General features: G+C 36.9%; 1 protein-coding gene across 1 annotated transcript in view; it reads right to left on the minus strand.

Moving 5' to 3' along the window:
- The window catches only part of Nct (Nicastrin), a 178792-nt gene that overhangs the window by 117810 nt on the left and 35555 nt on the right, over positions 1–25427 (minus strand). Inside the window, exons 4-5 of the mRNA XM_067135186.2 lie at positions 24289–24553; positions 1923–2067 (exon numbers count right to left, since the gene is read on the minus strand). Of these exons, the coding sequence (XP_066991287.1) occupies positions 1923–2067; positions 24289–24553 (410 nt within the window). The remainder of the gene's footprint in view (positions 1–1922; positions 2068–24288; positions 24554–25427) is intronic.

The raw sequence follows: 25427 nt of genomic DNA on the forward strand, positions 1-25427 counted from the left end.
GATACAATTTTAGCTTGTGAACGTTCATGACCATAGCCATAGCTGCAATTGATCAGAAAACAAGCTAGTCTCCAGTAGACTTCAAAATATTCACAAAGAGACTACCTCAAAGTAGTAGTTTCTAGTTTTTATTTAATTTAATTTTAAGTAATTATTATGCGACTGGAAAAACTCAGGTAGTTACTAGATGTAGTAAATAACTGTAATCTTTATTCACATGAAAGCAAGTAAATTCTCAGAAACAGGCTAGAAGTAGCAAATACAGGTAAACCCCGATATACGCGGATTCGTTATCCGCGATTTCGGTTTTAAGCCTAGTGCTGCCATCTGTTAACAGTATGTGGAAGCTGTAATGCCATCAGAGTGAGGGAAACACGGCAGAAAAGTTTTTTAAAAAAATGTATTTTTATTAGTTAAACTGCCAATATTGGGTCAGAATGTTAGCATCTCTACCATCTGAGACACTCAACCCAGCTAATACAGACATGCGTGCCAAACTCTAACGTACACTATGTCGCGCGCCAAGGTTAAACGCTGCAAGTGCATCTCTATGCACATCTTCTGCCATGTTTGTCGAGACGTAAATCGTCAGTTCCGGTCAGTAGAACTGTGAAGTTGCACTTTATAGGTTTTGTATTTAAAACACCAGGTAAAAGCAAAGAAAGTGTGCCTGTCGAAGGAAAGAAGCATGTACCAAAGTTGATTTCATTAGAAATAAAGTTAGAAGTTTTGGATCGTTATGGAAAATTGAGCATATCGTTGACATTCAGTGTGCGTTTGTGAGAACTATCTGTGACAATGCGGAATCAATTTGAAAAACTGCTTAATCTTCTACTAACTTAAGTGTGACTAGAGTGACCAAATCTCGCTCAGTAATGATTGAAAGAATGGAATGGAATGGAATGAGCATCACAATGAACACCACATGCCTCTCTCTGGAGCTGCTATTCAAGCTAAACCCAAGAGCTTGTATGCAGAGTTTAGTTTATTATTGAGTGTTTGTGTTAATATTTTAAGTACCGACCGAGCTTGATAGCTGCAGTCGCTCAAGTGCGGCCAGTATACAGCAATCAGGAGATGGCGGGTTCGAACCCCACTGTCGGCAGCTCTGAAGATGGTTTTCCGTGGTTTCCCATTTTCACACCAGGCAAATGCCGGGGCTGTACCTAAATTAAGGCCATGGCCGCTTCCTTCCCATTCCAAGGCCTTTCCTATTCCATCGTCGCCATAAGACCTATCTGTGTCGGTGCGACGTAAAGCAAATAGCAAATAAATAAATAAATAAATAAATAAATAAATAAGTGTATAAAGTTTGCATTAAAATTTGTTTCAGAAACATGATAGTGATTATACTAAGAATCTCTGCTATTTTAAACTTAATATGTGAATAAACTGAAACCTAACCTTATATTTTACATGCAAAATGACTCAATTTACGCGGACTTCGGCATGCGCGGCAATTCCACAGTACATGACTATCGCGTATAACGAGGACTACCTGTACCACTGTTTTATTCACTTTGCCCAATCGTAATCCAGTCAGATTTCTCACAATGATAGGACCTGGTAGACACATACTGTCTATGTGGGACATCCTATGTCAGTTTTATTTTCCCTTTTTACTAAATCTTGTTAATGTCACCCTAACTTCTTAAGATTTTTGGCAATGTTGGGACAGGAAAGGGTCAGAACTAGGAAAGTAGTAAACTTTGCTGTGTGTGGTCAAGGTAGAGAAGAACCTCCTGGCATTTCTCTCACTACATGCCACCCAAGGAGAATACTTCTGATGATCCTTTGCAACATACTGAAAATCACAAGGGAAAAGGGAAGGCACACAATACACGAGTACACTAACAAGAACACTGCACAAAACTATTTAGAATAGTAAAAATAAAAATGTGGTTCTAACATTATTGCCTTACTGGGATTGAAGTTTGTAATCATGGAACTCCTACGTATGCATGTAGCTGAGTTCACTGTAGCCAACATAAATGAGCTCATTTCCACAGCACAAAGGGAGCGATCATGCCGCTGGTTCCTTCTCTCAGAGTTGAAGTCAGCATAACACTGCAACATGTTCCTTCATTTAAGATTTTCCACCAACAGTTACAAATTAAATGCTATAACATTTGAAGCTATACCGATATACAATATGATGAATACATGCATATATGTCTAATCAAATCTACAAAAAAATATTCTAATAATGTCTTATATACAATGCGAAGTACGTAATAACGTGATATTAAACAATATTAGAGAAGAAACATTGCGAGGCTTATGGAATGTAACAGAAAAGTAGAAGAGGGCATACATAAAGGGAAATATTGTAAGCAAGAAGTTTAAACCAAGAGACATGTATAAATAAACAAACTTCCCTGAGCACTCTGATTAGTAAATTGTCCAGTTCCACCTGTTACCTTATTTCCGCTGCTCGCTTTTCATTCGTCTGTGCTTTGTATTGATGTGTAACGTACACACTACGGAATGTTTGTCCAGCAGTTTTTAAATACAGTTAACCCCCGATACAGTGCCATCATCCATTACATAATATTTTATGGCATAAAGCAAGGGTGGTACTAAAGCAAATTGTAAGTGTGACGATAGATATCTCTACGTAAAATCTATTGTTAAAAAATAATAGAGATTTTATTGCAGGAAAATGTTATTATTTTGCTAAGTAAGAGGATAATACACTAAAACTTTTTCCTATTATGGTAACATGGTAAAACAAAGTTGCACTGTTAATGCTTTTTTAAATTTTAGTCCTTGCACAAGAAATATGTGTTTTTCTTCTTCTTCCTCTTCTACTTATTCTTATTTTTTCATTTAACTGTTCAGCTGCATCAGTCATAGTAATCAGGTGATGAATCACAGCACAATCACTGGAATATTTCTCTAAATACACCCATTATTTTCTTTAAACTTTCCTTAGCTTCTGTACTTGAAGGAACTGACAAGTCATTACAATCAGCTTCATCTTCCGAGTCTGAATCCTCATCATGCTGTGCAGTCTTCAGTATGACTTCATTGCTCATTTCCATGAAGATAGACAACTGATTGTCTATAGATAAGAATTCTTCCATTGTAAAAGGGTATTTAAAAGGGACACAGGTTTCAAAGTCTTAACACAATTCTGAGTTCTTCCTCAGCATCGTCATCTAAGGAACTCTCCTGAGGCGGGATTAAACCTGTGTGGCTCTAACAGTTCATAATTGTTGTTATGATAACTTCATCCCGCGAATGCCGTATAATGAAGAGCACCTCTTTAACTGACAGATTGATTGGTACATCATTATTAATGCACTCTATAATATATTTGATGTGATGGCAGCAGTAATGTGCTTTAAAGCATTTCATGACTTCAGCAGCTAGACGATGAAGGAATGCTGTAAGTTAGGTGGTATGAATTCAATTGTTACATTGCTGACTGGCTCTGTCTTGTGACAAGTTGTGTTATCAAGGATAAGTAAGACTTGCCTCTTTGCCCCCTTCCGGGCTTCACTGAAATCCTGTAACCAGGTCATAAATTCAATTGCAGTCATCCATGCATATTTGTTGTAATGGTAGACGACATATAGATTAGGATTAAAACCGTTGAAGCATCGTAGCCAAGCAGCTTTCCGAATGACAGTTAATTTTCTTTTGTCACTGCCATCAGCATTTGTGCAAAAAGCTAGAATAATCCTACCTTTGCAAAAAAAATTGTCTTATCAGGCTGCATTCTAAAAATAAACCACTTTCGTCGATGTTGTAAACATTTTCAAACGAATATTTGTTGATTGGACTTGACTAATGAAGGGAATGCACAATGTTCCTGAAACATGTATGAATAAATAATTCTCAATTATAAAAAGTGTATTGACAAGGTAGACCCAACATAAACCATTTTAAATAGTTTTTTTTAATAGCATTAGGCATTATGTTGTCGTCCACTTCACCTGTTTCATATTGCCTAGTGTAATGCAATAGGCCACACCTCTGTTTAAAACGTGCCAACTATCCATTACTGTACTGAAATTCCTTCATTCCCATTGTCACCTTTGCCTTTTCAATAATTACAGCATCAGTCACTGTTTCATGATTTGCATTAACCTGGCTTATCCACAGCGTTAAGGCATCCTCCAGCTCTTCAGATGATGCAGGCCTAAGGTGTGTTGCTATAGCAGAAAAATGTTCATGTCCCTTACCTTTTTCATTCACAATGTTATCTATACACCTCTGGCTAACAGAATTTCTCCAAAGTAATGAAAAGTGGGATGGGATAGCCTACCGACTAGTCTACTGTATTACATACTATCCACTTCATTCCGTATCGATACTGTAATCAAGATAACAATTAAGTAAAAGGTTCCACCTGATCGATACTTTTTTATTATTTAGCCTTCGGCTAAATTTTTGTCATTAAAAACTTACAGAACATCAGCTGTTTCGTTTAAAGCTTAGGTGAAAAAGCATAAAACATTTCATAATTAAAATTAAAATGTGTTAGTAAGGGACGCTTAAGTGGTGAGGGAGGGTGGAGGACAAGGTCGAGGACGGCAGAGACAGATACAAACTCATAAACATCGAACAAGAACGAATTGGACAGGGGTAGTACACCAAACTTCCCGACTTAATGATTCCGAATGAAATTCGTACAACGAATAAATGGATAGGAGTCGTACTCCAAACTATCCAACTAATTGAAAACTGAACAATTCGACCAACAATCTACATAATCTTCTCCACCGGACAGTAAGAAAGGTCTAGAAAAAGAAGGACATTATACCATCAAGACAAGTGTGCAAGAGCATTAACGATAAACTGTCGAACTTAATAATGAACCAGTGCAAGTAACAACGAATGAAATCAAAGATGTTTTAGTTTAGAACAGCTTTTAATTTGTATAATTTTAATCTTAACTAACAAACACAACTCCCACCCATGAAACAGCCAGTTAAATAGACTATAGGCAGCTGAACAGCCACTTAAGAGGGCTGTTGTCTTATCACAACATACGAAATTGGCATCTTTAACAGTCTATCAGCTTGGCTTTTTCTTATCTTCTAACAGGAGTATTCAAGGAGGCACATTCTGTTTCATTATAAAGATTGAGCTGTTTATTGCTCTACCCCCAACAAAAAAAATTTTTTGGCGCATTGACTCAACACTCCAGAAAGTATAATTGTGTGAACTTTTGACATGCAGCTTGATACTGCAATTTTAGCCAAGGACATTCTAATAATTTTTATGTTTGGACAGACACCTACATTGATATCCTCTTTTTATGACTTGTAAGAGCAATCAGGATCCTGATTTTTCACCATACAGGTTTGAGTTTGAGGCTGATGATGCCCTTAATATGGGCGAAACATGTCCCTTAACATTTTATAATAATATTTAATTTCTAAAAAAGATCTCTTTGTATTGAATAGGTGGATATAAGAAAAAACAATAATAACACTTGTAACATACTTTGTATTTAGTCTACTGTATTCGCAAACACCACGTTTCTCGTGAAGGTAAATGACTGCTCTCTTCATTTTAATTCCCAATGACACTGTAGTACTGTAACAACTGAATGAACACTGGACAGTACAGTAGAATTTGTGTTCATTGTTGCTTAAATAACATGCAAATACCCCTTCCACTCTCATGTGCTATTTTAAAACTGTTATTGTTTATTGTTGCAACCCTTCACTAATTTCAAATCATAAATAAACCTATAACCTTGACAACTAACGGAATTTGGAAAGTCTGAAGCTTGGAGCAGACGGCTTACTATGCTGCCTGCGGTAGAAGAGGTGGTTCTGAGCACTGAATACCTGCCCTTGATAGCCAATGTTGTCAGTTCTATAGCAATTCCAGGAATTCTCACTAGCCATATTTTGTAACATTTACATGACATTCCCTCACTGTATGCTGGCATTAAGTAAATAGGCACAGTAACCAGGTTTCTCATGTATTGAGCATACAAGCAGATCTGTCTGCAAGTACTTCTTGGCACAATGCAAGGGTGGCACATCAATTGGGGGGGGCACTGTATCAGGGGTTGACTAGATATTTCTTGTTTTTTGATATTTATATGAAAATGTGAAATATACCTTCTAATTTTCTGCCATGTTTGTTCTTCATTTTTAAATATGAACATAATTCTAATTGTTATTTAGTAATGAATTATGATTATCGAAAGAGTGGCCAGAGTTACCCCATGCCATATAAATATGAAGGGCGTACTATATTGTTTTACACCTTATGTTTTGTACATCCAGGTATGGTTCACATTTCCCTTTTGAAGATGGTGACATGTAACTAGTGCCTTGTTCCACCGTTTGGTAGCAGAACGCACACAGGTGCCAACGAATGCACTCGTCATAGCCATTTCGTAACAACTGTCCACGTAGGAGCAGACAACATGGAAAGCAACCGTCAGAGACAGTGCTATACAACTTTGTTCCTATGGAAAGAAGGCGTCACCCATGCAGAAATCCAAATGATGGCACTGTTCGACATTTCTTTGGTGGTGGACTGCCCCTATGCTTCCATTGCATCGATTGTTGTTTTGTTTGTGGCTCATGGTAATGGAGCCATGTCTCATCACCAGTCACAAACCTAGCCATGAAGTCTGCTAGATATTGATCATGGCGGTGCAAAAGTTCTGTGCACACGCCTCTGCCTTTTGTCTTTAGACATGAGTTTAGGCACCCACGTGGATGATACCTTCCCCAACTGTAAGTGGCTGTGCACGATCCGCTGCAGGGTGTTTTGGCTAATTCCCGTGGCTGCCTCCATTTCCATAAATGTGATGCATTTGTTTTTTGAATGGCCTGTTCGACCCGGGCAATGTTGGCTGGTGATGACACTGTCACATTCCTTCCAGAACTGGTTCCCTTGTCTATCGATGTGCCCTGTTTTCCAACCTTTCAGCCAGCTGTAAACTGTTTTCCGTGACTGTGCATGTTCTCCACAGACTGCCACCAAGTGCCGATGAATTTTTTATTATTATTATTATTATCGTCCGACTCGTTGGCTGAATGGTCAGCGTACTGGCCTTCGGTTCAGAGGGTCCCAGGTTTGATTCCCAGTCAGGTTGGGGATTTTAACCTTAATTGGTTAATTCCAATGGCTCGATGGCTGGGTCTGTGTGGCGTTTTCAGCATTAGAAATCATCCTAGGTAGGGCCCTCATCTTCACAGACATGCAGGTTGCCTAACAGGCCGTCTATGAGAAAAAGACCCGCACCAGGCCTCTCCGGAGGCCATACGTCGTCATTATTATTATTGTTATTATTATTGTTCCGGGGATACCGTGGTGGACAGAGGTGAAAGAAGGTGCAGGCATGAATGGGTGAATATATGAAAGACAGAAGATGAATTTAAAACTTTAAATTTAGTGATTATATTTCTTCCTTTGATCTTTGGTTTCTTTTCAAACTTTAAACATTACACTTTGGGTGGCGTGCACCAACCAAGAGTAAGTTCTACTTCCGTAGTAAAGTACTCTTGAAGTCAGCATTCGGCGACTTCCATATGAGAGTAAATTACTTCCGAAGTATTTTAGTCCTTTGAGATACTCCTGGACTAAATTACTACAAGAGTAAAATGTTGATGAGCACCATATTGTAGTATATTACTAAAGAAGTAAATAACGCACGAATATAGGTTAGAATTTACTCTCACGTCGTGCGTGGAGTAAGCTAGGATCAGACTTGTTGACTAAATACCGTATTGTATACGAGAGGAAGACGTTTCAAACTTGGTTATGGATTACAGTACTTGGATTATATTGATGATCTCGACGAAGAAAACGACGGGAATATAATAGTGCGTACAGTGCGTGAAAGGCGAGATCCGAATGATATGTACACGGAGAGAGAGTTTAAGGAACGTTTCGGCCTTAGGAAGGAATCCTTTACTTTCCTTCTAAATCTACTTGTAGATAATTTACAACAAAATTCAGACAGAAATTCAGCTGTATCTCCCAAATTACAGTTGTTGTGTCCCCTGCGAGTGTTTCGTATTGGAACATTTCAGTTAGTTGCCGGTGATCTAATAAACATTCACTGCACGACTGCTGGCCGTATCTTTCATCGCGTGGTTAGAGCAATAGTGAGGTTAAGAGGGAGGTACATACATATTCCTGCAAATGACGATGAATGTTCTGAAAATAAAAGGAAATTTTTCACGTTGGCAGATTTCCCAAACATCGTGGGTGCAATTGATTATACGCATGTTCCCATTTTGTACCCTCCCGGTGACAACGGCGAACTTTTCAGAAATCGGAAGGGGTATTTTTCTATAAGCACAAAAGTTATTTGTGATGCAAGTATGAAGATCATGAATATTGTTTGCCGATGGCCTGACAAAATTCCTCATGACACCACTCCTACAACCAAATACACCCGCTGAACACTGGTACAACACTGCTCATGCAAAAACCCGCAATGTTGTGGAATGCACTTTTGGAGTGTGGAAAAAAGTATTCCAAATCCTTGAAAAGGAAATGCGCTTCATGCCTACAGCATGCGGCAATGCAATAGTAGCTACGGCAGTCCTCCACAATTTCGCTCTGGATATAGGCGATATGTATGAAGAAAGAGACTTGTTCAATAACAACAAAAACATTCAATTTGTGAATCATGAAAAAAATATAGCAGGAAATGCCATTCGGCGAGCTATTATAAACGATTACTTTTCATGAACGAGAAAACCAGTTAGGCCTAATGCATTTTTCCACGTTCCCTTGTAAATAAAGACAGTATTATGAGAACATTTTGCTCTAAATTAAACTAATTAAAATATGATCTAAATGATGTAATAATATTTAAACTGTAAATAAACATACTTTATATGAAATTACTGACAAAACTGGTAAACAATATAGGCTGAAAATATTTACACATTGTTCGAAATTTCAATCTGCTGTTTCAGATACAACTTCACATACTTCACTCGTGTGATCTAAGTAAGTCACAAAGTTGACCGTGTTTTCTGCGGGCATTGAGCATATTTTGTTCTTTAATACTTCTAAAACGTTTATTTTAATTTTGTGTACTTCCTCTTGCATTTCTTTCTCTTCATTATTGACATCATCTCTTCGTGTTCTATGCGAAGGAAGTCCAGACGCATCTTATGTAGCTCTTCATGCTGCTTATGTATCTCACTGTCCTGTCTACTAGGGCATCTTCTAATTCTCTCAGTACTTCCAAGATCTGTAATACAACAAAATACGGTATTTGTCTTTACCACAGCATAGCCATAAGAATGTCAGCACATACACTTAAGAGGTTTATGAACAATTTCAACAATATTTCGTTATCGAATAAGAGTTAATTTTACACTTACCAACTTTTGGACTTCCAGCAGTATCAGTGATAGAAATTTCAACGTCATGATCCACTGGAATGTCTAGACTTAAACATTTTTAACAGGAAAGAACAAGAAAAAAATAGCAATTAAGTACATTCTAAGTAGCATCCGATAATAATCAACATTCCATAAACCTGATGAAAGCCATTTTGGCAATAAATGGGACACGTAAACTCATTTGGAGTGACTTATGCCCTCACATTCTTTATACTGAAATACGTGTTATGGATGATTTTCAATGAGATATTTTCCACATATTTGACTGACTTTTACGGTTTTTGGAGACCCTCAGGTGACAAAATTTTGTTCCCCAGGAGTTCTTTTATGTGCCATAATAGACTAATTTACAGTAGTGTTGGGCCCACTTCTTTATCATTATACATATCATCAGCGTGTCATCAGCTCCGTGTATAGGCTTGTTATTATTATTATTGTTGTCGTCTTCCATGTGATTACCTGCTATCGCATCATCAGCATCATCATCATCATCATCATCATCATCATCATGAACTGAATTAATACCACCGAAAACCTGTGGCATTATTTCAATAATTATTTTTGATATATCATCAACGTGCGTTGTTTTTCCCGAGTGTCAGTGGCTTTCTGCTTCTTAGCCTTCGCTTTTAAGTCCTTCCACAGAATTTTAAGTTGTTCTTCACTGCGTTTACCGTCACTCAAAGCATTGAATTCTTCTGTCACGGCTTTCCAAGCATTTCTTTTTTTATCCAGCATCTTTACATCGTGTTTCTTACATTCTACATCCTTCGCATACATCCTCATTATCTCTACTAACAACCCTTTATCTCTTTCGCTTACGTTTTTCCCCTGTTTCTTATCGCACATAACCTTATCCATTTTGATTTCTTTAAAGAAGACACACGAACACAACATAAACTATTTTAAATAGTTTTTTTTTAATAGCATTAGGCATATGTTGTCGTCCACTTCACCTGTTTCACATTGCCTAGTGTAATGCAAGTAACGAGCGCTACTTCTGTAGTAGTAGTAGCTAAAAGAGTAAATTGTACTTCAGCTCTCCGACGTTACTTCCGGAGTAAATAATTACCGTAGTAGTTTACTTCTGTAGAATGGACTTCTTTAGTAGACGCTACTTCCGAAGTAATTTACTCTAATATGGTGCACGCCCTCCTCTGCGAACCATGTGACCTTGCCGCGGTGGAGAGGCTTGCGTGTTCCAATGATGCAGATAGCCGAGCCGCAGGTACAATCATATCGGATGGGTATCTGTTGAGAGACCAAATTAACAAATTGTTCATCAAAAGGGGGGTAGCAGCCGTTCGGTAGTTGCAAGGGCGGCAGTCTAGATGATTGACTGATACGGCCTTGTAATAATACTCAACATGGCTTAGCTGTGTTGATACTGATACACGGCTGAAAGCAACGGGAAACTACAGACGCAACTAACTCCCAAGGACATGCAGCTCTCTCTGTATGAAACTCTTCCCTATAAGCACTTTTAAACACTGCATCATATTTCTTTTTTGACATTTTGGCCAAAACAAATATTAAGGCACAACAGCACTTCTGCAGGTCTTGCTGCTACTTCTGAGGTTAGGTTACTCCAAAGAGAATGTTACTCGCTTGACTCGCTTGCAAGCAAAAAGAATGACTGTATTATAGACCAAAGAGCAGCACATGACTGGCCACCGAACCCCGTACTGCCATCTGGGATCATTATTACAACTACTATTGACCAGCCATACTCAGCCATATATCGATAGAACGAGGAAATCCGCGGGAGTTTAAAACAATACGAAAATTATGGATACTGCTCTGAAAATCGGGAGATCAGACCCGACGATCGGGAGATCGGGAGGAACGATGAAAAATCGGGAGTCTCCCAGCTCAAATCGGGAGACTTGGCATGTCTGAGATGGTAATCGCTCGGCGCAAGGTCAGGGCTGTAGGGTGGGTGGTCTAAAACTTCCCAGCCAAAAAGTGTGCAATAAACCTCAAGTCTGAGCTGCAGTGTGAGAACTTGCATTGTCATGAAGAAGGACAATTCCCTTTGTCAGCATGCCGCATGTTTTGAATCGCTCTGAGTAGCTTTCTCAGGGTTCGGCAGTATGCTTCTGCACTGATAGTGGTTCCTCGTTGCATGAAGTCGACCAACAAAACACCATGCCTATTCCAAAACACGGACGCCATGATCTTGCGCTGGGACAGAGTCTGTTTGGCCTTCACCTTTACAAGCAAATGTGTGTGTCTCCATTCCATGCTCTGTTGCTTCAATTTGGGCGTGATATGCGAAACCCAAGTTTCATCTCCTGTTACGATCTGACTCAACATGTTGTCACCTTCTTCGGCATAACAAGTCAAAAACGTCATCGAACACTTTTTTTTTTTTTATGGTCCTCTGTAAGGACTTTAGGGACCCAACTGGAGCACAGTTTCCTCAAGTTTAGGTTTTCGGAAACAATTTTGAAAGGCACTGACCTAGACACATCAGGAAAGGCGTTTGAGAGAGCTGTTATTGTGAAGCATCTGTCCTCACGAATCTTCACTTCAACTGAAGCCACCAAATTGTCTGTGATCAGAGATGGGCGACCGGAGCGTGCCTCATCATGGACGTTGCCACAGCCATCTTTGAAGTCTCATACCCACTTACGTACTTTGCCTTGACTCATAGTATTAGCACCGTACACTTCGCAAATCTATCGGTGAATGTCTGCAGCAGACAGGTTCCTTGCCAACAAAAACCGTATCACTGACCAAACCTTGCACGGGGCGGGCAAGAACCGTACAGGATAGCAACAGAGCTCCAACTGAGCACCGTTGTTCCCGAGGCGTGCCGTCACACGACGCACACACTCGCAACGTGCGTGCGCACGCAAACTAATAATATCTACAACAAAATGGCCCTTACTTAAAAAAAAACACCTCGTAGATGGGCCAGACAATAGATGCGAGTCCATAAGACTCAGCCTGGGTGTCAGGGTAACAATGTGAAAATAAAGCGCATAATAATGAAGAATGACTTAATAAAATAATGAATAAAGCCATTATATTATAAACACATGGTATTCATGAACACAAATAGAAAGAGAAGTTCCTGCAAAGAAAAGGAAAGAGTAAACAGTACAAAATATGATGAGGTGAGTCAGAGACTCCCGTTAAGAGTTCCAGGGTAAGAAAAGATATCTGTTCACCTCAAACATTGAGATAAGAATTAAAAAGGTGTTTTTGAAGACTTTTGTCTGGAGCGTGGCATTGTATCGAAGTGAAACATGGATGATAACTAGCTCAGAAAGAAAGAGAATACAAGTTTTTGAAATGTGGTGTTACAGAAGAATGCTGAAGGTGAGATGGGTAGACAGAATCACAAATGAAGACATAGTGAATTGAATTGGTAAGAGGAGATTGATTTGGCCGAATTTGACCAGAAGAAATAGAATGATAAACACATCTTAAAACATCCAGGACTTGTACAGCAGATTTCTGAGGGAAGTGTAGGTGGTAAGAATGGTAGGGGTAGACCAAACTACGAATATGACAAGCAGATTAGAATAGATGTAGGAGTTATGTAGGAATGAAAGATTAGCACAGGTCAGGGTGTTATGGAGAGCTGCATCAAATCAGTCTATGGACTAATGACTCAACCAACAATAATCCCATACCAGCACAAAAATCAAGTAAACGCTTACTATTAGCTTCCATTTCTTTTCCATATTTACCCATCAATTTCCCATATCATTCAGCTGTATTTCTAAATCTTGCAAAGAAACCGCCCATTAACATTATCCTTTCCTCGTTATTAACCCTAACTATACCACTCAGTGCTTCATAAAAACTTCTCTACTTCATCCTCATCTGTTCCCTCACAGGGTGATTGCACTGAGACAAACTATTCTTGTCCTAATTCCTGCAACTGCCAAATACATCTATATCATTTGCTCATTTACACACTTTACAAGAAACTACTGCTATGTGCAATGGTGTTTCTGATGAACAATCCCACCCCACACTCTGCCTTTATCCTTTACTCTTCCTCATTATCTCCTCTTACCTGAATATCATTAATTACTAACACATGCAGATGCATCCTCTTTGCTGATTCAGCCAGTTCCATTTCCTTTCTATTATAAGTCCCATTAATGTTAGTACTAAACCATCAAATAAAATTACATTCACAGAGTATTTCCAAGGAGTCTCTGATATGTAAAATAGAAGACAGACTCAGTCTTTCCCACAAGTCATGGATAGCTTAAAAGATTCTGAATGTGCGCTGCTCAGTAAATTTCTTTGAAGGGTGCTGCTTTACTCAGATGGAATCCCAGTAAGAATTTATCCTCTAATGGTATAGGGACATATTCTCAACTGCCTAAGCATAAGGAAGGACACAGCTCAGAATATCTCCAAGATACACACTCCTTTTCCACAGCAACTGTAATCCCACTCGTAGGACCATTTACTAGGCCCATAGTTTACATATAGTAAATGAAAAACCACAGAACCATCTTCAGGGGTTCCAACAGATTTGATTGCACTATCTCCCAAACAAAAGCTAATACAGTAGAAGTTGCTATAGCGAGTACGGCATATAACGAGATCCCCGTTATACCAACATTTTACTCTCCCTTCAAAATTCCTATATTAAACTGTGTATTATCCTTCGGTTACAGTGAGAGCCCTATCACTGATGCATCCGTTGTTACGAGTGATTAAGCGCATGCGATTTTTCCGTTACCGATATTTATACACCCCAGCGATTATGTTGCATCCAATCGATTATATTCGGTATCGTTTCCTCGCTATGTCCACTAGCGAGTTCTCTCGTCGATATTCGAAAGTGATGTCGGAGTCGATTAGTAATACTCATCGACTGCTGTTCCGTAAAGAAAATTTGAATTGAAAGAGAACAGATTTTCGTAATACCGTGAATACCACTGGCAACTACCACAGTAACCACGCTGCTTCTTTTTACCCCTGCACGCGCACACAAAATTCGTTGACAATAAACGACCGCCTCTTTATTATACATCACTAGCCATGACAACCGCGTACGGTGCATGTGTGTAACGTAACTGGATCTCGGGAAATAGTGAAGAGAGAATGACATTCTATTAGCCTCTACAAAAAAGTTTCTCAAATCTGCAAAATGGCATCAAAACTTGCGAGCCTTCGAATTCTTAGAAATGCCACGGCTACTCAGTGGCAGAGCTATAACGCGTCTACTATACCTGATTCTTAGTAAAATTAAGTTTTATAGTCAGCAGGAATATTTTCGCGATGGATAATCGTAAAGACACGTGTAACAGGTATTGCCGGCAAATTTTCAACGGGTTCTCGTCGATATTATGATGCCAATTTTAAGTTAATTGTTATTAAACATTCGGAAATGTAGAATAATTGTGCAGCCGCAAGAAAATATGGCATAGGCCTAAGTAAAGTCAATATTTGGCATCAGCGTGAAGACAAAGATAGCTAAAAAATGTGTACTGAACAAAAAATGCATTCAGTGGCCTGCAACAAGGACGCTTTAAAGAAGTCGAAAATGAAATTATGAGGTATGTGCACGAAAAACGCAAGGGTCAAATGGCCATACCGTGGCGCAATAAACTTGTTCGTTAAACTTCAGCGTCCGCAATTAGGCTTATACATCGCTAGCCGCTGAAGTTGGCCGAACCCGGCAAGCGAGACGTGCATGAAGTGGTAGCTGGTTATATCTGACACTGAGTAAAAGTACCATAACAGTTTTATAGACAGCAAGAATATTTTCCTGACGGATCGCCATATTGTAGAGACGCACGGAATAGGTATTGCTGGCAAATTTTCAATGGTTCTCTTCAGTATTATGATGCCAATTTCAAGTTAATCATTAAACCCGCGGAAATAAAGAATAATTGTGCAGCCGCAAAAAATGCAGTATAATGAAAGCCAATGTTCGGCGTCTAAAAATAAGTCTAAAAATGTGTACTGTACAACAAAGGCATTCATATGATTTTACAAAGCACTTTTTGAGCCTGATTTAAATTTTTTGAAGGAAAAAGTGGGGTTCGTCAGGGATTGAGAAGTACGGTAGGCCCTACTGTAATTTTTTCAGAATGAAATTAAACATACATTTTCATGTAGTATTGGATTTTGAAAAATAACAAACAAGTAAGCCGTAGTGTGGATATCAGATTGAAATAATAACATTAAGTTATTTATTAGACCACCTAATCAATACAAAATCGTCTTGGATGATTTACATAAATTTGTTAGCTAATAGTGGGACATGTTTCGCCTTCTCTGAAGGCATCATCAGCCATAGTCTTAACCTTAAATTAAAAATAAGCGTCTAAATAACATGTAGTGATGAAATGAATTTTAAAATCTTGAAGAGATTTGAAGTAAAATAACATTAAAAATAACAATGATGGTTTGAAAATACAATGTGATGAGATACAATAGTGGAAGTATTAACAAAATTAACCTTAGAAGGCTGCTAAAATAAGTACAATGGATTAAAACAGATTGTTAAACAACAAGTAGTAAGATTGCATAAAAGTAAAATTGATAGTAATGGCGGTTATAATTTGAGGATGGCGAAAAATCTTATATAATCAAAGTAAAGAGGAGAGAGTAAAAGTCAAAGTTAGTCGGGAGATCCGAAGTTCATCATGATCTTGAAGAAAAAAGATGAAAGTCAGATGCATATGGTGAAGTTGTAGAACACGTTGAGGATATGAAGTTGGTGAATAGAAGTTGAAGAACAGTTTCAAATAGGATCACTATGGACCATCTCAAAATTTGAAGTGATGTTCAAATGTTGTAAATTGTGAGTTTGTAGATATTCTAGTTGAAAAAGCATATACAAGTGGAATCTGTAAATGGAAGCAAGAAACGTAGAGTTAATTGTGTGAAAAGACATTTGAAAAATATTGAAGTAGAATCTTATGCACTTACCATTTGACGGTGACAAAGATAGCTTGTAATATTATGAGTTAGAAGTATTTGCAACAGTAGACTTCTTGCTACGTGTGTTATAACTGAAGTTTTGTGCTGGAGGGGGATCTGTTTGCGTTGACGTAACTATTAGAGGGGGGCTGCTATTGGTGGGAGGGAAGGAAGAGAGTGTATTACTGCGCGTGTTGTAACGGTGTAAGGCTATTGGAGGGAGCGATGTTCCGGTGGGTGTGGCTATGGGTTTATTGGTTGTATTTGAATTAGAGGTACTAGCGGCGGGGGGAAGGGAGGGGGGTATATTGGCTGTAGGGGAGGTGGGAACTCTAATTGATGTGAGGTTGAAGATTTTTAAGAATTTGTTGGTGAGGGAAGTTGATTCTCGTAATAAAATAAGAATCTGTTCATACAAGGGGCTTTTTTTATCAATAGTGTCATTTAGATTTTTATCTTTATTAAAATGTTGGTCGAGGAAAATAAATAAGTTTTCATATTCTGTCATGAGTTTGCTTTTATCAACTCTTTTTAGGATATGGAGGTCTTGTTCTATTGTGGTGAATTTATGCCCGGTGTCCCTCATATGGTTGGCCATTGCGGAAAATTTGTTGTGTCTTTGGGCATTGTAATGCTCGGCGTATCTGGTAGAGAAGCTGCGGCCAGTTTGGCCAACATAAGAAAAATTACATGTAGAGCATTTCAATCTGTATATTCCTGATCCAGAGTAACTATTGTCTGTGATGTTGATAGAGTTGTGATTGAAGAATAAATTGCGATTAGTGTTTTTTGTTGTGTAGGCTATTTTTATTTCGTGCTTCATTAATGAATTGGTTATCGGGTAAATGCTATGGTTAGTGAACGTGAATTTAGCGTATTTTGGTTTGACGGGTTTTAATGGAGTTAAATTGGTAGCTAGTTTCAGTTTGGTTTTATTGATGATTTTATCAATCATATTCGTGTTAAATCCATTGAATTTAGCTATTTCCTTGATGAATAGTAATTCTTTCTTTAAATTAGTAGAGGACATAGGGATCTTTAATGCTCTATATATTAAACTGTGATAAGTGGCTTTTTTATGTGAGTTGGGATGTAAAGAATCATTTTTTATGGTTGTTGGAGAAAAGGTGGGTTTTCTGTATATTTGGAAGTCGAATTTGTTCAATGCTCGTGTGATTTTGATATCTAAGAAGTTCAAAGAGTTATTGATCTCATCTTCTTTAGTGAATTTAATATTATTATCTAAGTTGTTGAGGAATGATAGTATGTTATTGCTGTTGTTGATTTGTTTATCAATGATAGCTATGGTATCATCAACATAGCGATGCCAAAGACAGAGTCCGTTGATGTTATTAATAATCTTACTATGTTCGAGATTATCTAAGTATATGTCGGCTAGTATTCCAGATAACGGGTCTCCCATCGCTAGACCTTCTTGTTTGTAAATTTTCTTATTGAAGGTAAAATAGTTGTTGTCTAAAACGAAATTAAGTAATTTTAACCATTCATCAATTTCGATTCTACTCAATGTGCTATGTTTCAACAGATTGTTTTTTATGATGTTAATAGTATTGTTGATAGGGATATTAGTATACATGTTGGTGATGTCAAAAGAACATAAAACGTGGTTTGGTTGTAGACTGAACTTATTTAGGGAATTACAGAGTTCGATCGAGTTCTTTATGGGGTTGGAGTTGTGAAATTTGAAGTGTTTTTTTAGGAATTTGTGTAGGAATTGAGAGGTTTTATAGGTAGGACTATTGATACTATTAATTATAGGCCGAATGGGGACATCATTTTTATGAATTTTGGGCAGTGATCTGACTGTAGGTAATTTTGGGTTCATTACAGTTAATTTCTGATAATCTTGATCATTTAAAATGAAGTTAGAATTTTTCAGAAGGTTCTTTAAGTTACGCTGTATTTTGTTTGTTGGATCTTTGTTAATTAAGGTATAGGTATTGTCTGAAAAAAAAGTTTCAGTTTTATTGATGTAATCTTGTTTGTTCATTATTACTATGGTGTTGCCCTTATCTGCTTTTGTAATTACTACGTTGTTGTTATGGATTTTGGATTTCAGGTTTAGAATTTGTTTCGAGACATTGTGGTTATTATTAGATGTTATCTCATTAATTAAAGTTGGGAGTTTCTTTTTTACTTCATATCGTACAATGCCCAAAGACACAACAAATTTTCCGCAATGGCCAACCATATGAGGGACACCGGGCATAAATTCACCACAATAGAACAAGACCTCCATATCCTAAAAAGAGTTGATAAAAGCAAACTCATGACAGAATATGAAAACTTATTTATTTTCCTCGACCAACATTTTAATAAAGATAAAAATCTAAATGACACTATTGATAAAAAAAGCCCCTTGTATGAACAGATTCTTATTTTATTACGAGAATCAACTTCCCTCACCAACAAATTCTTAAAAATCTTCAACCTCACATCAATTAGAGTTCCCACCTCCCCTACAGCCAATATACCCCCCTCCCTTCCCCCCGCCGCTAGTACCTCTAATTCAAATACAACCAATAAACCCATAGCCACACCCACCGGAACATCGCTCCCTCCAATAGCCTTACACCGTTACAACACGCGCAGTAATACACTCTCTTCCTTCCCTCCCACCAATAGCAGCCCCCCTCTAATAGTTACGTCAACGCAAACAGATCCCCCTCCAGCACAAAACTTCAGTTATAACACACGTAGCAAGAAGTCTACTGTTGCAAATACTTCTAACTCATAATATTACAAGCTATCTTTGTCACCGTCAAATGGTAAGTGCATAAGATTCTACTTCAATATTTTTCAAATGTCTTTTCACACAATTAACTCTACGTTTCTTGCTTCCATTTACAGATTCCACTTGTATATGCTTTTTCAACTAGAATATCTACAAACTCACAATTTACAACATTTGAACATCACTTCAAATTTTGAGATGGTCCATAGTGATCCTATTTGAAACTGTTCTTCAACTTCTATTCACCAACTTCATATCCTCAACGTGTTCTACAACTTCACCATATGCATCTGACTTTCATCTTTTTTCTTCAAGATCATGATGAACTTCGGATCTCCCGACTAACTTTGACTTTTACTCTCTCCTCTTTACTTTGATTATATAAGATTTTTCGCCATCCTCAAATTATAACCGCCATTACTATCAATTTTACTTTTATGCAATCTTACTACTTGTTGTTTAACAATCTGTTTTAATCCATTGTACTTATTTTAGCAGCCTTCTAAGGTTAATTTTGTTAATACTTCCACTATTGTATCTCATCACATTGTATTTTCAAACCATCATTGTTATTTTTAATGTTATTTTACTTCAAATCTCTTCAAGATTTTAAAATTCATTTCATCACTACATGTTATTTAGACGCTTATTTTTAATTTAAGGTTAAGACTATGGCTGATGATGCCTTCAGAGAAGGCGAAACATGTCCCACTATTAGCTAACAAATTTATGTAAATCATCCAAGACGATTTTGTATTGATTAGGTGGTCTAATAAATAACTTAATGTTATTATTTCAATCTAATATCATCAATACGGACCAAAAATGATATTTATTACATGTAATGTCAATGCCAACCAGGCAATAGTAAAACCTAACAAGTACTTGAACCTAAAAATTAAAATAGGCAAGATTTCTAGAGATATCAAGTTTCTTAAAGATTGCTTGAAATTAGAGTTGGTACCTAAATTTCTCAAATCTTTACAAAGAAAAAGTCATCCCTATTCAAAATCTAATGCCACTCAAAAGAAAGTAAACAACATATGGTTGAAAAATGAAATTAAACTATTATACAAGAAGAAATCTTTACTAAATTTACAATTATATAAGACTCATTTGACCATCTCTCAGAAATTACCCCCACTTGAATGGAGCTCATTTTTAAGGTACACTGACCTCAAACTATCTTACGTATTAGACAAGAAACAGAAAACCCTAAACCTTAAATTACTTAGTCTTCAAGAAAACAAATGTAAAACTCCTGACCAAAATACAAACAACAAAGTGTCCCCTTCCCATTTGACTAACATTCCCACTACAATCAACCTATCTAATGCAACCTTCTCTAACCAAGAATTAAATCTATTAGATAAAGGCATCAAACATAATTGGCCTAATCACAAAAAGGCAGAAGACATCATCACTACCATCGCTGAAACCGAAACTAATATCGATAAACAAATCCCAATTGATAAACAGAATGACGTACGATATGAAGTAAAAAAGAAACTCCCAACTTTAATTAATGAGATAACATCTAATAATAACCACAATGTCTCGAAACAAATTCTAAACCTGAAATCCAAAATCCATAACAACAACGTAGTAATTACAAAAGCAGGTAAGGGCAACACCATAGTAATAATGAACAAACAAGATTACATCAATAAAACTGAAACTTTTTTTTTCAGACAATACCTATACCTTAATTAACAAAGATCCAACAAACAAAATACAGCGTAACTTAAAGAACCTTCTGAAAAATTCTAACTTCATTTTAAATGATCAAGATTATCAGAAATTAACTGTAATGAACCCAAAATTACCTACAGTCAGATCACTGCCCAAAATTCATAAAAATGATGTCCCCATTCGGCCTATAATTAATAGTATCAATAGTCCTACCTATAAAACCTCTCAATTCCTACACAAATTCCTAAAAAAACACTTCAAATTTCACAACTCCAACCCCATAAAGAACTCGATCGAACTCTGTAATTCCCTAAATAAGTTCAGTCTACAACCAAACCACGTTTTATGTTCTTTTGACATCACCAACATGTATACTAATATCCCTATCAACAATACTATTAACATCATAAAAAACAATCTGTTGAAACATAGCACATTGAGTAGAATCGAAATTGATGAATGGTTAAAATTACTTAATTTCGTTTTAGACAACAACTATTTTACCTTCAATAAGAAAATTTACAAACAAGAAGGTCTAGCGATGGGAGACCCGTTATCTGGAATACTAGCCGACATATACTTAGATAATCTCGAACATAGTAAGATTATTAATAACATCAACGGACTCTGTCTTTGGCATCGCTATGTTGATGATACCATAGCTATCATTGATAAACAAATCAACAACAGCAATAACATACTATCATTCCTCAACAACTTAGATAATAATATTAAATTCACTAAAGAAGATGAGATCAATAACTCTTTGAACTTCTTAGATATCAAAATCACACGAGCATTGAACAAATTCGACTTCCAAATATACAGAAAACCCACCTTTTCTCCAACAACCATAAAAAATGATTCTTTACATCCCAACTCACATAAAAAAGCCACTTATCACAGTTTAATATATAGAGCATTAAAGATCCCTATGTCCTCTACTAATTTAAAGAAAGAATTACTATTCATCAAGGAAATAGCTAAATTCAATGGATTTAACACGAATATGATTGATAAAATCATCAATAAAACCAAACTGAAACTAGCTACCAATTTAACTCCATTAAAACCCGTCAAACCAAAATACGCTAAATTCACGTTCACTAACCATAGCATTTACCCGATAACCAATTCATTAATGAAGCACGAAATAAAAATAGCCTACACAACAAAAAACACTAATCGCAATTTATTCTTCAATCACAACTCTATCAACATCACAGACAATAGTTACTCTGGATCAGGAATATACAGATTGAAATGCTCTACATGTAATTTTTCTTATGTTGGCCAAACTGGCCGCAGCTTCTCTACCAGATACGCCGAGCATTACAATGCCCAAAGACACAACAAATTTTCCGCAATGGCCAACCATATGAGGGACACCGGGCATAAATTCACCACAATAGAACAAGACCTCCATATCCTAAAAAGAGTTGATAAAAGCAAACTCATGACAGAATATGAAAACTTATTTATTTTCCTCGACCAACATTTTAATAAAGATAAAAATCTAAATGACACTATTGATAAAAAAAGCCCCTTGTATGAACAGATTCTTATTTTATTACGAGAATCAACTTCCCTCACCAACAAATTCTTAAAAATCTTCAACCTCACATCAATTAGAGTTCCCACCTCCCCTACAGCCAATATACCCCCCTCCCTTCCCCCCGCCGCTAGTACCTCTAATTCAAATACAACCAATAAACCCATAGCCACACCCACCGGAACATCGCTCCCTCCAATAGCCTTACACCGTTACAACACGCGCAGTAATACACTCTCTTCCTTCCCTCCCACCAATAGCAGCCCCCCTCTAATAGTTACGTCAACGCAAACAGATCCCCCTCCAGCACAAAACTTCAGTTATAACACACGTAGCAAGAAGTCTACTGTTGCAAATACTTCTAACTCATAATATTACAAGCTATCTTTGTCACCGTCAAATGGTAAGTGCATAAGATTCTACTTCAATATTTTTCAAATGTCTTTTCACACAATTAACTCTACGTTTCTTGCTTCCATTTACAGATTCCACTTGTATATGCTTTTTCAACTAGAATATCTACAAACTCACAATTTACAACATTTGAACATCACTTCAAATTTTGAGATGGTCCATAGTGATCCTATTTGAAACTGTTCTTCAACTTCTATTCACCAACTTCATATCCTCAACGTGTTCTACAACTTCACCATATGCATCTGACTTTCATCTTTTTTCTTCAAGATCATGATGAACTTCGGATCTCCCGACTAACTTTGACTTTTACTCTCTCCTCTTTACTTTGATTATATAAGATTTTTCGCCATCCTCAAATTATAACCGCCATTACTATCAATTTTACTTTTATGCAATCTTACTACTTGTTGTTTAACAATCTGTTTTAATCCATTGTACTTATTTTAGCAGCCTTCTAAGGTTAATTTTGTTAATACTTCCACTATTGTATCTCATCACATTGTATTTTCAAACCATCATTGTTATTTTTAATGTTATTTTACTTCAAATCTCTTCAAGATTTTAAAATTCATTTCATCACTACATGTTATTTAGACGCTTATTTTTAATTTAAGGTTAAGACTATGGCTGATGATGCCTTCAGAGAAGGCGAAACATGTCCCACTATTAGCTAACAAATTTATGTAAATCATCCAAGACGATTTTGTATTGATTAGGTGGTCTAATAAATAACTTAATGTTATTATTTCAATCTAATATCATCAATACGGACCAAAAATGATATTTATTACATGTAGTGTGGATATCATACGCAGAAACACACGTTCTGAACAAACTGATTGCCGTTTCATACCGATTTTAATGTGTATGGGTGGTTTTCAGACTTTTATACAAAAATCGGATATAACGACAATCCACTATAACGAGTGAATTTTCGGCTGTTATAAATTCTCGCTATAACGGACTTCTACTGTACCTACACAATCTGTACTGCATAGCCAACTCACTCAGTGTGGTTGTTTTTTTTTTTTTTTTTTTTAGAATTTGCTTTATGTCGCACCAACACACAGGTCTAATGGCAATGACGGGATAGGAAAGGGCTAGAAGCGGGAAGGAAGTGGCCGTGGCCTTAAATTAAGGAACAGTCCCAGCATTTGTGAAAATGGAAAATCACAAAAAAACATTTTCAAGGCTGCCAACAGTGGGATTCAAACCCACTATCTCCCGAATGCAAGATGATAGCACCGTGCCCCAAACTACGCAGCCACTTGCTTGTCAACTCACTCGGTAATCCTAGCCCTAATTCTTATAGAGCAACTCTACATCATTCATACCCTATAACTCAAATATTAAATTTTCTCATATTCCTCAATTAACACGTCCAAGAAATTAAACATCCAGTAACAATATACTGTAGCTTCTAAGACTATTCTACTGTTACTCATACTCACTTCTTCATATATAAAGACAGATTCACAAAACATATAGGCTATAAACACCTCTAAGCCAACCTAAAACATTCCAGTATGCAACAAGTTTCCAGGAATAAGGAACAATATGAGACAAAACAATGAGGGGAAAAATGTGAACAACCAAACAGTAAAGAATAAACACCTCACCTTATATAGTTTATTCACAGAAATCGCTGTGTTGACATAGAAGATTGGAAAACCCCAGTCAACCATCATCAGACCAGTACCATAAACATTCCACGGAGTCATACCACTTGTATCATCACATGTCTGTTCACTAAACGAAGACAGTCCTGAATACCGATTAGGGCATTTGTCTTCATGAGAAAATTCCCCAGGCTGGTCCGTTCCATTATTTACCAATATAATGCCATTAACTTTACCAGAGGACTTCAATGCAAGAAGTATATCTCTAAAACAAGAAATAAAAATATATATTACAATTAAAAAATTAACTATTGGTAACCTTTAAGTTTTTTAAGTCTATTGAACACAAGATACAAATAGAAAAATAAAACTGTTTATTACTAATAGAGCAAAATGTTTTGTTCAGTAACAACATTTTCAGATAATTTCAAATTACTTATTTTAATTTGTATGTAAGTGCAAGATTGTTTATGTTGTGTAAAGTTGTTAAGAATTATGAATGGGTAATGATATGAACAAGTGAAAGAGTTTATGAATTTTAAAATTTTGCTATGTCTTAGTGTATATTAAGGATTTAACTGACTAATTATGCACAAGTTTATGTTTGAAAGTAATAATAGTATAGGATCCTTTATAAACATTTATCCTGTAGTTGACAGACTGAAATACTTAATGGTTATTTTAACCAATATGACAATGAAAAGTATGGTTTCTATCTTAATGTATTTTTAAAAAATCAGAGAACAGCACAAAGAGTGATCAAAATAAAAATGTCTCTACACAGAGGCTTGGTTCTAAGAAAAAATCCTTTATTAATAATTTCACAGTATTTGGGAAGCCAGGCTCTGCCCGTCACGAGTCAGGACTAAGGGCAAGTGAGAGAGGAGTGACACCTCTTTAAAAAATCTTGGTCCAACTGGCCCAGCTGGTAGTACCTCGTAAGGGCCCCAACCAGGGTTATGGTGAAGATGGTCAAGGGTTTCTGAAAGCGGATGAGGACAACCATGTCCCAATGGTGGATAAAGCGGAAGAACTATCTTCAGAGAGCAGTGCCTGTTCTTCAGTAAAATGGCTGCAAAAGGCATCTGTACTCCAGAGGAGCGGTCAATTATCCAGTGCCGGAGCTTACAACCTCAGTT

This window comes from Anabrus simplex, chromosome 1 (genome assembly GCF_040414725.1).
Source record: "Anabrus simplex isolate iqAnaSimp1 chromosome 1, ASM4041472v1, whole genome shotgun sequence".
Taxonomy (NCBI): Eukaryota; Metazoa; Arthropoda; class Insecta; order Orthoptera; family Tettigoniidae; genus Anabrus; species Anabrus simplex.